This window comes from Lampris incognitus, chromosome 21 (genome assembly GCF_029633865.1).
Source record: "Lampris incognitus isolate fLamInc1 chromosome 21, fLamInc1.hap2, whole genome shotgun sequence".
Taxonomy (NCBI): domain Eukaryota; kingdom Metazoa; phylum Chordata; class Actinopteri; order Lampriformes; family Lampridae; genus Lampris; species Lampris incognitus.
In genome coordinates, this window is record NC_079231.1 from 24,691,484 (window position 1) to 24,709,894 (window position 18,411).

Sequence of the window (18,411 nt, forward strand, 5' to 3'; positions counted from 1 at the left end):
TGGAGCCCCTCAGGCCAGGCCAGAAATTCACAGACAAAGAAGATGAGAGTGGCTAAAAGAAGCTACACTGAAAAGCTGAAAAACAGGCCCATGACAACAGCCCCCCATCACACCTCTGGCAACCCCCCCCCCCCCGATACTCAGGCTGCACTCAAAATACATGTAGAGGATGTGAGCAAGCTTTTCCAGAGACAGAAGACCACAAAAACACTGGGTCCAGATGGTGTCTCCCCATCCTGTCTTTTTTTTCCTTCTTTTTCTGAGCTGTCCCAGTTGCTGCTCCACCCCCTCTGCTGATCTGAGGAGGGCTGCAGACTACCACATGCCTCCTCCGATACATGTGGAGTCACCAGCTGCTTCTTTTCACCTGACAGTGAGGAGTTTTGCCAGGGGGATGTAGGGTGTGGGAGGATCACGTTAATTCCCCCCAGTTCCCCCTACCCCCGGAACAGGTGCTCCGACCGACCAGAGGAGGTGCTAGTGCAGCAACCAGGACACATACCCACATCCGGCTTCCCACCCACGGACATGGCCAACTGTGTCTGTAGGGATGCGCCACCAAGCCGGAGGTAACACAGGGATTCGAGCCGGCGATCGCCATGTTGTAGGCAACGGAAAAGACTGCAACGCTACCCGGGCACCCCTCACAATCCTGTCTTAAAGCCTGTGCTGATCAACTCGCTCCAATCTTCATGCAGATCTTCAACAGATCCCTGGAGCTGTGTGAAGCCCCCTCCTGCTTCAAATGCTCTACCATCATCCTGGTCTTAAAGAAACCCTCCATCAAAGGACTGAAAGATGACAGGCCTGTTGCTCTGATGTCTGTGGTCACGATTACTTTCGAATGACTAGTGTTGGCCCACCCGAACAGCCTCACAGGACACCTGCTGGATCCCCTGCCTACAGGTCAGTGGATGATGCAGTCAACATGGGACTGCACAACATCCTGCAACATCTTGACTGCCCATCGACATATACAGGATCACGTTTGTGGACATCAGCTTGGCGTTCAACATCATCATTCCAGAAATCTTCTCCTCCAAACTTCTCCCAGCTCACTGTATTCCCTGCCATCTATTAGCTGCTTACCATTCATGGCTCATGAGTTTCTAGAATTTTTCTGCAATAAGATTGATGAGATCATAAACAAAATTAGTTCTTCAACTCCAGCTAGTCCTGTGGATCCTGTCTTACCAAATTCATAACTATATAATGAGTCCCTGTTATTACAGCTTTTGAGACTATAATAATAATAATAAACTTTATTTGTATAGCACCTTTCATACATAAAATGCAGCTCAAAGTGCTTTACATTAAAATCTCTTTTGACACTTTGACTAAGCTCGTGTCAGCTTCTAAACCAACTATCTGCCTATTTTACCATTTACTGCAAGTCCTTTTAAACACCTCAGGGCTTTCCTGGGACCGACAATGCTAGACATGATTAATTTATCAATTACTACTGGCGCTGTTCTTTTTTTTTTTGATTTCCCCCCCCTTTTTTTCTCCCAATTGTACTTGACCAATTACGCCACTCTTCCGAGCCGTCCCGGTCTCTGCTCCACCCCCTCTGCTGATCCGGGGAGGGCTGCAGACTACCACATGCCTGCTCCGATACGTGGAGTTGCCAGCTGCTTCTATTCACCTGACAGGGAAGAGTTTGCCAGGGCGACGCAGCGCGCGGAAGGATCACACTATTCCCCCCCAGTCCCCCCTCACCCCCAAACAGGCACCCCAACCCACCAGAGGAGGCGCTAGTGCAGCGACCAGAACAAATACCCTAATCCGGCTTCTCACCCGCAGACATGGTCAATTGTGTCTGTAGGGATGTCCGACCAAGCCGGAGGTCAGAATCAGAATCAGAAAACTTTACTCATCCCTGAGAGGAAATTGGTAGACACGGTAACATGGGGATTTGAACTGCCAATCCCCGTGTTGGTAGGCAAGGGAACAGGCGGTCACGCCACCTGGACGCACTCTACTGGCACTGTTCTCAGTAGTTTTAAGACAGCTGTGGTCAAACTTCTACTTAAGAAACCGCACCTCAAATCAGGGTCTCTTAATAACTATTGACCAATCTCTAATCTTCCATTCCTTTCTGAAGTACTAGAGAGAGTTGTGTATCAACAACTTCCTACCCATATAGAAGAAAACCATCTACAGTGCATCCGGAAAGTATTCACACCCCTTCACTTTCCCATCATTTTGTTATATTACAGCCTTATTCCAAAATGGATTAAATTCCTTTTTTTTCTCATCAATCTACACACAATACCCCATGATGACAAAGTGAAAAAGGTTTTGTAGAAATTTTTGCAAATTTATTAAAAATAAAAAACTGAAATATTGCATGTACATTCGTATTCACAACCTTTGCTATGACACTCAAAATTGAGCTCAGGTTCATCCTGTTTCCACTGATCATCCTTGAGATGTTTCTACATCTTGATTGGAGTCCACCCGTAGTAAATGCAATTGATTGGACATGATTTGGAAAGGCACACACCTGTCTATATAAGGTCCCACTGTTGACAGTGCATGTCAGAGCAGAAACCAAGCCATGAAGTCAAAGGAATTGTCTGTGGACCTCCGAGACAGGATTGTATCGAGGCACAGATCTGGGAAAGGGTAAAAAAAAAATTCTACAGCTTTGAAGGTCCCGAAGAGCACAGTGGTCTCCATCATTTGTAAATGGAAGAAATTTGGATCCACCCGGACTCTTCCTAAAGCTCGCCGCCCAGCCAAACTGAGCAATCGGGGGAGAAGGGCCCTGGTCAGGGAGGTGACCAAGAACCCGATGGTCACTCTGACAGAGCTCCAGCATTCCTCTGTGGAGATGGGAGAACCTTCCAGAAGGACAACCATCTCTGCAGCACTCCACCAATCAGGCCTTTATGGTAGAGTGGCCAGACGGAAGCCTCTGCTCAGTAAAAGGCACATGACAGCCCGCTTGGAGTTTGCCAGAAAGCACCTAAAGGACTCTCAGACCATGAGAAACAAGATTCTCTGGTCTGATGAAACCAAGATTGAACTCTCTGGCCTGAATGCCAAACGTCACGTCTGGAGCAAACCAAGCGCCTCTCATCACCTTGCTAATACCATCCCTACAGTGAAGCATGGTGGTGGCAGCATCATGCTGTGGGGATGTTTTTCAGTGGCAGGAACTGGGAGACTAGTCAGGATCGAAGGAAAGATGAATGGAGCAAAGTACAGAGAGATCCTTGATGAAAACCTGCTCCAGAGCGCTCAGGACCTCAGACTTGGGCGAAGGTTTACCTTTCAACACTACAACGACCCTAAGCACACAGCCAAGACAATGAAGGAGTGGCTTCGGGACAAGTCTGTGAATGTCCTTGAGTGGCCCAGCCAGAGCCCAGACTTGAACCCCATTGAAAATATCTGGAAAGACCTGAAAATAGCTGTGCAGTGACGCTTCCCATCTAACCTTACAGAGCTGGAGAGGATCTGCAGAGAAGAATGGGAGAAATAGCCCAAATATAGGTGTGCCAAGCTTATAGCTTCATACCCAAGAAGACTTGAGGCTGTAATCGCTGCCAAGGGTGCCTCAACCAAGCACTGAGTAAAGGGTGTGAATACTTATGTACATGCAATATTTCAGTTTTTTATTTTTAATAAATTTGCAAAAAATTTTACAAAACCCTTTTCACTTTGTCATTATGGGGTATTGTATGTAGATCGATGAGAAAAAAAATGAATTTAATCCATTCCTGTAACATAACAAAATGTGGGGATAGTGAAGGGGTGTGAATACTTTCCGGATGCACTGTATATGAACCTTTTCGATGGGCTTTCAGGCCCTGTCATTCCACTGAAACTGCTCTGACAGAGTGGGGAATGACATTCTACTTGCGATGGACTCCAACGCTTTCTACTTGCTCATTCTACTTGCTATGGATTCCCCCTCTTTGTTTCTACTATTGGACCTCAGTGCAACCTTTGACATCATTGATCACTGTATACTATTAGACAGAATAAATTCTAATTTTGGTGTCTCTGGCTTAGCTCACTGTCTTGGCTTAAGTCCTACTTATCTGGAAGAACACAGTGTGTCTGCTATGATATTATATTGAAATTCTCTGATGTTAAATATGGCGTACCTCAGGGCTCAGTTCTTTGCCCTCTACTTTTCTCCATTTATATTTCACCTTTCGCCAAATTGTAATAATAACACCTGACTCTGTGATTTCACAAAGTGTGACAGCCAAAAATCTTGGTGTTACGTTTGATCTCGGCCTTTCCTTTGATAAGCAAATTAAAGAAATCACCAAGACTGCCATTTTTTCACTTAGCATAACATAGCTAAAATTTGGTCTTTCCTGTCCATGGCTGTCACAGAGACTCTAATACATGCATTTGTTTCATCCAGACTTGATTACTTTTATGTTGTTATCAGGTCTGTCATATTCTTTTCTCACTCCGACGTGTGACTAATGTCTTTTCTTTCCTCTTCTCCCGTGTATGTGAATGGTGTGATGCGAGTCTCCCCTGTGTGTGTGTGTGTAGTCTGTCCTCCTGACAGGTCTACATGTTGATGGTGGTCACGTGGCTCAGGTTCTAGGCTGTTCCAGTGGAATCTGGACACTGCTTGGCATCCTCCTCATCATATTCTTCATATATCTTACAATTCCACTATAATTCTTTTATCCTCTTTCAATGTTGTATTCTGTTAATTGTTTCATTCTGTACACACAACATCCATTGCATGTCTGTCCTCCTTGGGAGAGAGTTCCCTCCTCTGTTGCTCTCCCTGAGGTTTCTTCCTATTTTTTTCTCTCTGTGAAAGGTTTTTTTAGGGAGTTGTTCCTTAACCGATGCGAGGGTCTAAGGACAGGATGTAGTATTGCCATAAAGCCCACTGAGGCAAATTTGTAACTTGTTCTATTGGGCTATACAAATAAAAATTGAGTTGACTTGACTCCTTCTACACCAACGACTGCACCTCCAAGGACCCAGCTGTTAAACTACTGAAGTTTACACACGACACCACGGTCATCAGACTCATCCAGGATGGCGACAAGTCTGCATATTGGCGAGAGGTTGAGTGGCTGGTGCTCTGGTGTAGTCAGAACAATTTGGAGCTGAATATGCTCAAGACTGTGGCGATGACAGTGGACTTTAAGAAACACCCCTCAGCACTGCTTCCCCTCACAATATCCAACAGCCCTGTGTCAACCGTGGAGACCTTGAAGTTTCTGGGAACTACAACTACCAAAGACCTGAAGTTGGAGACCAATATCAACTCCATCCTCAAAAAGGCCCAGTAGAGGATGTTCTTTCTGAGGCAACTGAGGAAATTTGGTCTGCCACAGGAACTGTTGAGCCAGTTCTACACCGCAGTTATTAATCTTCCCTGTGCACATCCATCATGGTCTGGTTTGGAGCAGCAACAAAACAGGATAGGAACAGACTTCAGCGAACAGTAAGGACAGCAGAAAATAATCAGAACTTGTACACCTCTAGAGCCCGGAAAAAGGCAAGGAGAATCAGCACAGACCGCTACAACCAGGACACGGTCTGTTTGAACTCCTACCCTCTGGCAAGCGCTACAGAGCAATGGGCACAAAACCACCAGACACAGGAACAGTTTTTCCCACAGGCCATCTCTCTCATGAACACTTAACAGTATGGTGCAGGATATGTCTCAACTACATATCTACAATGTGCACTACCTCTTTAAACCAGATGTGCAATACAAATGTTTGTGCAATACAAACGTACAATTGTAAATACATGTATAACTGCTGTATATTGGTTACTATTGCTGTGGTTGTAACATAGGTATATAATATAGTATGTAGTTGTACGGTGGATGGTAGGTGAATATACAATGTATACTTCTGGTACATAAGATAATATAGTGTAATTATATAGCATTGTATATGGGCATGATGGGTTGCAGAGTTGGGTATGATATATGGTATAGTGTATGGGCAATATGGTATAAAAGTAATACGGTATAATAAATGGGCATAGGTTGTTGATTACGCAACCATAACAAAACTCTGTATAGTAGTGAAATACCTGTTGTGCATGCATGCTGTCTCCAATGTCCTGCTGTTGTTCCATATATTTCTTATGTTTTTTTGTATGTTGTTTTGTTTTACTGTGTGGGTGATGTCTGAAGTGCTAGAAGCTGCTGTGTGCCGGAGTCAAATTCCTAGTGTGCATAGGCACACTTGGCCAATAAAGTTGATTCTGATTCTAATACTATTGCCTGTTAATTTTATTTCCAAGGACAGAAAGGACAGCATTCAGTCCACTGCCTGAAACCTGAAGCATTTTAAACCCTGCTGATTCCTCAAAAAGACAGCATTTGTGAGGATACCCTTTTATTCATCTTTGACATTGTGTATGTGTGTGAGTCTAATTGTGGTTGAGGCAAGCTCAATGCACAATTTCGTTTTTTCTTTTGTTGAGAGAAAACAAGTGTCTATTGGCTTGATCAGTGTTACTGACATGACTTTAATCCAAACTGGTCAAGTACAACAGGTCAACATTCAATGGAACAAGACTGTCAATCCTGTAAGACTGTCAGTCCTGTAAGAATGTCAGTCCTGTAATGTAAGTCTTGCAAAGTCTTGTAAATGTATTGTGTTGTATGTACTCGTTTTGTGCTCACGTGTATAACTTTTACACCCCCTGAACATTCTCCCTCTGTCTGTTACTGTCTGCTGGCCATGCAAGAAGGCGGTTTGTATCCCATCTTACCTGTGTGGAGCACCTGGTTAAGAAGGCAGCGAACCAGGGTTGGGGTAATGTGCAGGTCAGAGAAGAGCAGCGACAGGCCGGAATACCCAGCCTCCCTCAGTCGTAGACGCTGTTTATTCTTCTCATACACACGGTCACAGCGCAACATGCGTTCATACAGCTGTCCGGTCAATCAAACACAGACATCAAATGTGGGCATGGAGAAACATGGAAAAGATGGAAAGAGATAACCTTATTCAGGCATTTCAATTGTTGAAACATGGTCAAACAGGAATACCGGCATAAAATTTGATTATGTGTATTTAACCCTGCTAAAGAATTATCTCACTTCACTGAACAAATATTTCAACCACTTGCAATAAGAAACAAAGCGGCGCTTCCAACTACGGTACTGGACATCAGTATCAAATATTGGGCTAGAATCCAAAATCAGTATCAAATAAGTTTTCCACAGTCCTGAAATCTCACATCAAGACACAAATGTGATTTATCAGACTTCAAAGTGAGGTTACTTACATTTCACTAACAAAAACAAATTTAAATATTTCTTATAGTGAAAATTAGTTTTAACAAGATCAAAACTCATGCATTTATTTTTATAAATTATCAAATCATAATAATTTTATTACAATTTTATTATATAATTTTAATATAATTAATAATTATAATATAATTATAATCATAATATATAATTTTAGATATAATTTAATTACAATTTTAATGATTTTATTATAATAAAATTATGCAACCTTTTTATCATTAGAGGTAAAATATCAGCTTAGTGCTTGGATTGAGGTTTAAACATTGATTTAAGTGGTGCTCTGGCAGCACGCGGATATGACCCCCACCTTGAAGACGAGCTCTCGGAGGCGGTCTGAGTACTTGCTATTAAGCAACAGTGCATAGCTGGAATCGGCAGCCCCAGGCTCATAGAGGAGCAGGAAGAGCTGGTCCCTCGCTGGACTACTCTGGAGAAGGCTGAGTAACAATTCCAGCAGGCCACACAGCTTAAAAAAAAAAAAAAAACAAAAAAAACCACACACACACACACATGCGCACACGCACACACACACACGAATTACGGACTATAGATTGATTTACAACTTGTAACTTTTTTTAAAAGTGCTATATACACAAATAGTTATTATTATACAAACAGACCGGAATCTGGTATCACCTTCCTATTCCTGCCAAAAATGGAAGTAGACCTTTAATAAGTATGCACCAGAGGAGTTAGAAAAGGTAAATATTTTGGCTGCCAATTGTCCAATAAAATATCAATTAGATTTGACTGAAATTAGTCAAAACAAATTTTTGGTTTTTTTTAATTTTGCAGGACACTTAGAAGGAGAATTTAAATCTATTGAGTGCCAGGCTGAAAGAATTTAACTACATACATATTTTATTGGTCCAAGTTTGCTGTTTTTAGTGTGTACTTCTACTGGCTCGTCTTATCCTTGTCTCACTTTCCCTTCACACACTAGCCACCACATATTCCAAGCTAGCACATCACAGAAACAATTCTGGAAGGCCAAGCTAAAGAAAGTAGGCACAAGAACAGTATTTTCCCCTGTACCCCAGCCCTCACTGGTAACTCAACACCTCTCCTTGCCTAATTCATGAATACAGTCTAAATACAGTTGGTGACGCAATAACCAAATTTAATTCCTCATATGTGCAAACTTGAGTTTTAAAACTTAAAGATAATCACATACTGTTATATAATGGATCTGGTTTTTATATTATAGCCCATGAAATGGTAAAACTTTGCCCCTTTGCAACAAGAGGGTTTGCAGGCAGGCACATTTTGCAGAGTGCCACTGCAGTTCACTGCCATCCCTTTTTTTTTTTAGGGGGGTAGAGGTTGATTTTAGGGGGGTAGGGGCTGAACATCTAAAGTTTATGACCCCAAGCCTCTGAAAGCCACCCCCCCATCTTTACTATGTCTGCATCTTACCTGCTCCTCATCCCCAATTGCAGAAATGTATCCCAGGATGCTTTGCATTTCCTCCTGGGAGATGCCCTTGCTGACGTAGTATTTCAGGAGGCCATAAAGGGAAGCCCGGATGGAGTGAATATCATCCTCACTTATGTTGCTCTCCTTATTGCTGTTCTTCCTATAATACACAGCAAATAAATATGACAGCATCAAAATGATCTTCAACACAACTGTCATAGCCAGGGATGAGTTGTGTAAAAGTGAGGCATGCAAAAACACAACATTTATGATGGGTTAAGAGAAAACATTTAGGGGACAGAAAAAAAATATGTGTCACTCTAAATTCTGGGAGAGTGCCTCACCCGAAATACAAGCGTATGGTGTCCAGAAGGAATTGAACTCCATATTTTTTCCTGAACTGCTTCCTGTTGTCTTTGATGACGGTGGACATGTACTGGATGTGACCTTCACGATGAGAGAACACACGAGACCATCTCAGAACTGACATGAAAAGCAATCATATAGATTAACACCAACACTTCCTGCAATAATACTGGCCAGCAGAAAAGACAACAGCAGAAACTGCACAGAAACATGGCTGGAACCAACTGCACGCATACGCACCCATGAGCCCAATCGCACAGATCTCCCGGAGAACTACTTCATTTGACCAATTAAAAACCAATTATTTCAATCAATATAAATTCAGTCATTCATTCATCTTCAGCCGCTTCTCTGGGGTCGGGTCGCGGTGGCAGCAAGCTAAGTAGGGCACTCCAGACGTCCCTCTCCCCAGCACCGCCCTCCAGCTCCTCCTGGGGGATCCCAAGACGTTCCCAGGCCAGACTGGACATGTAGTCCCTCCAGCGCGTTCTGGGTCTACCCCGGGGTCTCTCCCCAGTTGGATCTGCCCGGTAAACCTCCAAAGGAAGGTGCCCAGGAGGCGTTCTGATCAGATACCCGATCCACATCAACTGGCTCCTTTCGACACGAAGGAGCAGCGGCTCTACTCCAAGCTCCCTCCGGATGTCTGAGCTCCTCATCCTATCTCTAAGGCTGAGCCCAAACACCCTACGGAGGAAACTCATTTCAGCCACTTAATATAAATTATTATATATATATCAATACAGATACAGGGGAATACTGCAATGTATTAAAATCTTTTTTTGGTAATACTTTAGTATGGGGAACGTAGTCACCATTAATTAGGTGCTTATTAGCATGCAAATTAGCAACATATTGGCTCTTAATTAGTCATTATTACGTACTCATTAATGCCTTATTCTGCATGGCCTTATTATACAACCAGTAAGCCATTAACTATGAGTTTTCCCTCTATAACCTCAGAAGTATTGCTTATTAGTAGTACCATCTCAATATGCTTTGCTTAGTATGGACTTTATAAGGTGGTAGTACCACAAGAAGAGTTATTCTCCCTTACTAACACTTAATGAATATGGTCTGTTCTTACATAACAACACACAAAACTTCAAGTGTTCATAGTGTTAAATTACTGTAAATTAAGTTACTTAGAATATGTTCCCCATTCTAAAGTGACATCTTGATCATTACTAATTCACTAGTAATTAAGTTTTTTTATGTTCCCCATACTAAAGTGTTACCCTTTTTTTTTCTCCTGTATCTGTGTTGATATTCAGCCCCTCATTAGTTGAGCACTTATAACACCATTGATGGTTTCGGGGAAAAAAACCCCGATATATATAGTATATATATACACTCACCGGCCACTTTATTAGGCACACCTGTCCAACTGCTCGTTAACGCAAATTTCTAATCAGCCAATCACATGGCAGCAACTCAATGCATTTAGGCATGTAGACATGGTCAAGACGATCTGCTGCAGTTCAAACCGAGCATCAGAATGGAGAAGAAAGGTGATTTAAGTGACTTTGAATGTGGCATGGTTGTTGGTGCCAGACGGGCTGGTCTGAGTATTTCAGAAACTGCTGATCTACTGGGATTTTCACGCACAACCATCTCTAGGGTTTACAGAGAATGGTCCGAAAAATAGAAAATATCCAGTGAGCGGCAGTTCTGTGGGCGAAAATGCCTTGTTGATGCCAGAGGTCAGAGGAGAATGGCCAAACTGGTTCGAGCTGACAGAAAGGCAACAGTAACTCAAATAACCACTCATTACAACCGAGGTATGCAGAAGAGCATCTCTGAACGCACAACACGTCGAACCTTGAGGCAGATGGGCTACAGCAGCCGAAGACCACACCGGGTGCCACTCCTGTCAGCTAAGAACAGGAAACTGAGGCTACAATTCGCACAGGCTCACCAAAATTGGACAATAGAAGAATGGAAAAACGTTGCCTGGTCTGATGAGTCTCGATTTCTGCTGCGACATTCGGATGGTAGGGTCAGAATTTGGCGTCAACAACATGAAAGCATGGATCCATCCTGCCTTGTATCAACGGTTCAGGCTGGTGGTGGTGGTGGTGTAATGGTGTGGGGGATATTTTCTTGGCACACTTTTGGCCCCTTAGTACCAATTGAGCATCGTGTCAACGCCACAGCCTACCTGAGTATTGTTGCTGACCATGTCCATCCCTTTATGACCACAGTGTTCCCATCTTCTGATGGCTACTTCCAGCAGGATAACGCACCATGTCATAAAGCTCGAATCATCTCAGACTGGTTTCTTGAACATGACAATGAGTTCACTGTACTCAAATGGCCTCCACAGTCACCAGATCTCAATGCAATAGAGCACCTTTGGGATGTGGTGGACCGGGAGATTCGCATCATGGATGTGCAGCCGACAAATCTGCAGCAACTGCGTGATGCTATCATGTCAATATGGACCAAACTCTTGAGGAATGTTTCCAGTACCTTGTTGAATCTATGCCACGAAGGATTAAGGCAGTTCTGAAGGCAAAAGGGGGTCCAACCCGGTGCTAGCAAGGTGTACCTAATAAAGTGGCCAGTGAGTGTATATATATATATAAATTAATTTCAAAGTCCATTAATTCCTAAATATGAAAATATACCTGCACACACACACACACACACACACACACACACACACACACATCTCACCAATGCTTAAGGGGAAGTCTCCCTGGTTCCAGATGCTGAAGTTGAACAGGATGTGTGTGTGGATCTGCTGGAGCAGAGCCTGGTTCTTCTCAAATGTCACCTGCTCCACGAGCAGCTGGGCCGCCACCAGCACACTCACATCCACCTGGCCTGCTGGCAGCTGGACATACAGTTATACTTTTAACCTAGCTGCCATACTGAAGAGGTTTCACACCCCCCCCAAACCAAATGTAGGAGATAAAACACAGGGGAGTAACACCCCAGACAAGACAGTATGAAACAGAGGAATACACAGGTACGGACACATACCTTCTGCAGCAGGGCTCCAAGTGTGGCCACACCGTGTGAATGTAGTAGACTCTCCTGGTTGATTTGGTGTCTCTGCAGGAAGTGTTTCAGCACCAAAATGAAGGTTGCCACCAGGTTCTTCTCCAGACGTGCCTCTGAGAGTGAACAAGAGAAATAAACATGAACATGATAAAATATAAATGCAATGATCCAATCTTGACGTCTGTTTACTTTAGCATATAAAATACCCCCAAATAACCATGACACCTGTCAGAAATGTCAAGTGGGATGTAACTTTAAACTTTATGTTGTTGAACTAAACTAAATAAAACTAATTAAACCAAAAAAACCACAAAAACCCCCCCAAAAAACTAATTAACCAAAGTGAGAGCTGTGTCCGCATTCTCGGCACAGACTCAAACACATTTTCGGTGGGTGTCAGACTCTGCCAAGGCTGTCCCTTGTCTCTGATTCTGTTTGTGATATTCATGGACAGGATCTCAAGGCGCAGCCAAGGTGAGGAGTGTGTCCATTTTGGGAACCTCAGAATGGCATCTCTAATTAAATTAACTTATCACAAAACTGGAGAAAAAAAACATCAAACCGGTTACAAGGACGGGTTCGAGGAACAGACCTGAAGCTCTGTTGGACGGAAGGATGACCCAGTCCCCGTCGGCAGGTGTAGCCACGTCAGGGTTGATGAACTCTGATCCTGTGGTGGGTTCATGGTCCTGTTGGTGAGAAGTTACGAGGGCCAGCTGCTCCAGGATGGGGAAGAGCACCGGCAGACCGCCCACACAGTTGATCATATCCTACACACATTAACACACCGTTTGCATCAGAGGAAAAAAGTGATCATTCAAGATGCTGATGGTCCCAACATCCTCGTTCAGCAACATATAAGCTCACATGTCTTACTGTTACATGGGCACATTCCCTCTGATTTTTGGTACATTTATGGCAGTAAAATAATAACAATACATTTTATTTGTGGGCGCCTTTCAGAACACCCCAGCACACCTTACAGAACACAGTTAAAAACAAAAACAAACCAGCAGCACTGTATCACAGGTAACATCGGAACAAAGCAGGGTAGACAATAACAAGTTAACACAACAGATAAATATAAATATGACATAAATAATCAAATAATCAAATATTTTACGGTATGTTAAAGATCCAGTGCAATGGGAATCATGACTTCCTTTTCTTTTCTTTTTTTGTGGATTTTCCCCCCCTTTTTCTCCCAGTTGTACTTGGCCAATTACCCCACTCTCCCGAGCCGTCCCGGTCTCTGCTCCACCCCCTCTGCTAACCCAGGGAGGGCTGCAGACTACCACATGCCTCCTCTCATACATGTGGAGTCACCAGCCACTTCTTTTCACCTGACAGTGAGGAGTTTCACCAAGGGGACATAGCGCATGGGAGGATCACGCTATCCCCCACCCCCCCCGAACAGGCGCCCCGACCGACCAGAGGAGGCGCTAGTTCAGCGACCAGGCCACATACCCACATCCGGCTTCCCACCCGCAGACACGGCCAATTGTGTCTGTAGGGACGGCCGACCAAGCCGGAGGTAACACAGGGATTTGAACCGCAGATCCCTGTGTTGGTAGGCAACAGAATAGACTGCAACGCTACCCGGATGCCCGAATAATGTTAACATCGCCATCCATGGCCCCCAGTTACCTTAATCAGTAACTAGGGGCCACTGCCTTATGTCGTCAATCCAACTGCCCATCAGCAAGCAGCAGCAGACACTGATTCACCACGACTTGAGCCCGCAGTGCAGCGCAAAAATGGCGGAACATACAAATTGGTCACTGGATTCCTCTATACGTAGGCAAGGTCGCATCATATCTAGAGACTGTCCTCTAACCAGAAGCTCCAATTTTGACCTCTTATCGACTCAAAGCATCCCTGTGGCTATTTCATTCAAGTAAACGCAGGCTCTCCGCAGGTGCTCTACAGGGACTACCCTGTGTCCTAAACTGTTTACATCGGGAAACAGGCAAACATGAGTCCCGTTCTAGGGTCAACAGATTATCACAAAAAACAGAAGTGGGCGTTTTGGAAGCTACCTTGATGTCCCAGTTGACTACTTTGTTTCCCGTTAGGCGTCCATGCAGCAGATTAGGGGAAAGATCCAGGCAAATGGGGTTCCTACAGGCCTGTTGACAACCAGGTATGCATTCATAAATAAAAGCAGTTCAAAGTTTAGTCCCTGTCCCTTCAGAAAACAAAATATTAAATATATAAATACTCAGATCATGTTTCAGATATGATGTGATGAACCATGAAATGCCTTGGAACGACAAGTGATGAGGACTAAAAATGGAGGAAACCATGAATACTGTCTCACGCCACTTTTCTCGGGACTGTTTTACACTATAAAATGGGCGTGTCGACGGCTGCACGGTTCGCTCACCTTGGGTGAGTAGTGCAGCAGGAGTTTGGTTGAGAGATCTCCGAGCTCTGACTCCTGGGCTTTAAAAGGTGAGATACAGTTTGGGCCTGTGTGGATGAGAGAAAGAATGATTGTAATGGACGGAGGAGAAAGAGAGAAGGACATAAAGGAAACGGAGAGAAAGGATACAGACAAGCAGAGGGGGTCATCCATCCATCCATCCATTATCCAAACCGCTTATCCTGCTCTCAGGGTTGTGGGGATGCTGGAGCCTATCCCAGCAGTCATTGGTTGGCAGGCGGGGAGACACCCTGGACAGGCTGCCAGAACATCACAGGGCCCACACACACACACACACACACCTAGGGGCAATTTAGTGCGGCCGATTCACCTGACCTACATGTGTTTGGACTGTGGGAGGAAACCGGAGCCCCCGCAGGAAACTCACGCAGACACGGGGAGAACATGCAAACTCCACACAGAGGACAACCTGGGATGACCCCAAAGGTTGGACTACCCCAGGGTTCAAACCCAGAACCTTCTTGCTGTGAGGCAACCGCATTAACCACCGCACCACCGTGCCAACCTCGGGGGGTCAACTCAATTTTATTTGTATAGCCCAAAATTACAAATTAGCCGCAGGGGGCTTTACAGCAACACAACATCCTGTCCTTAGACCCTCGCATCAGATAAGGAATGACTCCCTGAAAAAACCCTTTAACAGGAAGAAAAAATAGGAAGAAACCTCGGGGAGAGCAACAGAGGAGGGATCTCTCTCCCGAGGAGGAAAGACATGCAATGGATGTTATGTGTACGGAATACAACACAGTTTACAGAATACAACACTGAAAGAGGATAACTGAATTATAACAGAATTATAACATTTCTGAAGAATTTGATGAGGACAAAGCCAAGCAATGTCCAGATGCCACCGGAACTGCCTGGGACCCGAGCTACACAACACCATCCCCATGTAGACCTGGCAGGAGGATGTACTCAACAACATTCTGAAAGCAAACTGCATCTATGGTGCTCTTTTCTGGCTCTTTCCAATGTCCTGTTGTTCCATTTATTTCTTCTGTTTTTTCTTTTGTTTTGTTTTTCCTTTTCTTTTGTGGGAGATGTCTGGAAGTACTAGAAACTGCTGTAAACCAGAGTCAAATTCCTCATGTGCAAAGGCACACTTGGCCATAAAGCTGATTCTGATACTATGAGAAATGTCCTGACTAGACATATTATCCTTACTGCTTGACTCCACATCCACACTAGATTTAAACCTAGCAGGCTCTCTAATCACTTGCGACCTGCTGAATGGTGTCAAACTAAACGTAGACAGCTATCTATATTGCTAGACAAAAGAGCGGCGCCGTCCCCAGTAGGATGAATGCCGTCCGCTTTCAGCAGGTAAGGGTGGCCCCAGAAAGGCCAGTTATCAAAAAAACCGAATCCCTGCTCACTACAGTAACGAGCCAGCCAGCGGTTCATTGAGATGAGCCTACTGTGCATCTCATCATTACCCCTCACGGGTAAGGGACCAGAGACATTAATATATGCCGACATCTTTCTGGCCAACTCAAGCCTCCTGACCCAGGTGACTTTTGTGAGCTCTGATTGCTTCATCCTAGCATTACTGGTGCTGACATAACAATGGTGCTGAAAGTAGTGGTGCTGTGTGCTTGGGTTCCCTGAGTCTCCCTCCATGATGCCAGCACCCTAAGATTGTCCTCTAGGTTGGAGACTCTGGCCCCGGGTAAACAGTGGACCAAGGCTGGTGAAGCTAATCTGATATTGCGGGTAACGGAGTCTCTTATCACTAGCATGCATTGCTTTACTGTTGAAAGGAGTAGGAGAGGCACACTGGCCAGTTGGACTACCAACAGGGCTGGTGAGGGGCAAAAACCGGTTTGCAGTCGGGAGAAGTGACTATAGACCAGGCCACATGACTGGTGGCTTGCTCTTGCGAGCCTTCCCATGCCGGCAAACAAAGACAAACTCCGCCGCATCTGCCGATGAGGGTGAACTAGTGCTAACAATAGCAGGTCTGCTGCCAGGGCGGGGGCTAAGGCTATCTGGAGTGCCTGTCACATCTTATGTAATCCTTGACAATAGAAGGTGCTCTAACTCATGGACATGACTCTCTAGTGGAGACAGCCTATCTGAAACTGCGGAACAGTCACCACACACCATTGTTTTAATGAGACGGCTTTGGCTGCAAATGTAATAAGGCTAACTGCTAAGCTCGAAGCTAGTAAACAGACAAGAAACAAAAGGCTGCCCACTAACACAAGAATTGTTTGAGAAAGAAAACTAGCAAATCTAGCGATAAGTGAACTAAGCACAGAAAATAGCAAAATCAGTAGGACAAATGAAGAGGTTAGAGCAGAATATAGAGGAGAAGAGAGGGTAAGAGAATAAACAGCAGTTATCGATCTCATGAAGCTGAATCGAGGGGGTTTATGTGGGATGACCTTGCTGGGGCCTTGTCTATTTACATTTCCTTGGAGCTTGTTCTTGGGTCTTCTCCACCATGTCGCTCTACTGTTTTCCATCAACTTCATCTGTTCTCTCAACATTTTTCCCATTAGAATTCCACGTATATTTCTACCTTCTGTCATACAGTTTCAGTCTAATGTCCTGCAACCTCTATTCGTTATCAGGATTTTTACCTCACTCCTATCCTGGACCATCCATTCACTCCCGACTCTCTCTCTCTCTCATGTCTAATACCACTCCTCCACCACCCCACCTCCACTCTTCCTTTATTCACTTTCTTACATTTAATCCCCTCTTTTGCTGCTCACCGGCACTACAGATGGCTTTGATGTGGTTTGGCTGAAGAGGCTCATGAAAGACCATGACGCTGCCCAGCTGGCCCTGCAGAGAAGTGGGGCTACCCCACTCGCTGTCCTGGGTCCCTGCCGAGATCAGCTTGGTCACCGACTGTTGCTTGCCCCCAAGCAGCCCCCCCCAAGCCTGTGGCGACAGAATGCCCCCCAGCGAGGAACGGCCAGGAGGAGCAGCGGCTGAGGAGAATGGGGGATCAGGGATTTGAGAGGGTGGGGGCGTAGTGGTCCGCTGGCCTGCTGAACCAATGCAGCAATAGGTGAAAGGCTGGGGAACAGAGAAAGATGGCAAGTTAATAAATATAAGCATACAAGGTACACACATCTAAACAGTGCAGCAAACAACTAAAACTTCATTTAAAAGGGAGGTAATGCAATTTATTCAATTCAATTTTAGCTAATTTGATTAGGTTGCCAATATGATAAAATAACACTGGCTGCACCTTTACCTTTGTATGTTTAGTGTGCAATGGTGCTTTTGAGATGACACTGATGACTGAGTGAGGAACAGTGAGCCAGAAAAAAACTGCACAGTTAAAGTTGAAACCAGTCTTTGAGTTGCCTATATACTGGTCAGTTGAACAAAGTTCTAACTTGCTAGTCTGTTCTGCGTTTTCCTTCAGTGAGGTAACTAAGTACATATTTCACCTCTGTCATAATGGGGTATTTGAGAGGCGCTGAAAGTTTCTGCTGCCCGTCGACGTAGATGTAGACAAGACTTTGTCCGAACGGCCTCTTCCCAGGCACATGGACCACACCAATGCTGTGCTGCAGAAACACATACAAAGAGAAATCCAATTATCTGGGAGGTCTGTGTCTCATTTCTCGGAACCATTCATTCAACGAAGAGTTTAGTCAACAGCCAGTTGTCTTCTTATTCTGAAATGCCACCTTTGTTACCAGGCAACACTGGTGGATGTTTCCCTTACTCTGCCAATCTGTGATGGCCAAACACGAAAAAAAAATCTGTGATAAGATATATTAACAACTCAGAAGTCATACTGCTGCTCAACTGTGCATCCCTGGTGGTGATCTTTCACCACCACAAAAAAGCTGATATTCTAATACAAGTTAATTTTGTCTCAAAATAATAATAATAACAATAATAATAATAACAAATTTTATTTGTATAGCACCTTTCA

At 44.4% G+C, this 18,411-nt stretch overlaps 1 protein-coding gene across 1 annotated transcript in view; it reads right to left on the reverse strand.

The window, feature by feature from the left end:
• Positions 1 to 18,411, reverse strand: part of nbeal1 (neurobeachin-like 1) — a 132,546-nt gene that overhangs the window by 56,585 nt on the left and 57,550 nt on the right. Inside the window, exons 15-25 of the mRNA XM_056300960.1 lie at positions 17,918 to 18,037; positions 17,228 to 17,537; positions 14,448 to 14,533; positions 14,101 to 14,190; positions 12,654 to 12,831; positions 12,041 to 12,174; positions 11,732 to 11,891; positions 9,031 to 9,133; positions 8,687 to 8,846; positions 7,578 to 7,736; positions 6,730 to 6,889 (exon numbers count right to left, since the gene is read on the reverse strand). Of these exons, the coding sequence (XP_056156935.1) occupies positions 6,730 to 6,889; positions 7,578 to 7,736; positions 8,687 to 8,846; positions 9,031 to 9,133; positions 11,732 to 11,891; positions 12,041 to 12,174; positions 12,654 to 12,831; positions 14,101 to 14,190; positions 14,448 to 14,533; positions 17,228 to 17,537; positions 17,918 to 18,037 (1,660 nt within the window). The remainder of the gene's footprint in view (positions 1 to 6,729; positions 6,890 to 7,577; positions 7,737 to 8,686; positions 8,847 to 9,030; positions 9,134 to 11,731; positions 11,892 to 12,040; positions 12,175 to 12,653; positions 12,832 to 14,100; positions 14,191 to 14,447; positions 14,534 to 17,227; positions 17,538 to 17,917; positions 18,038 to 18,411) is intronic.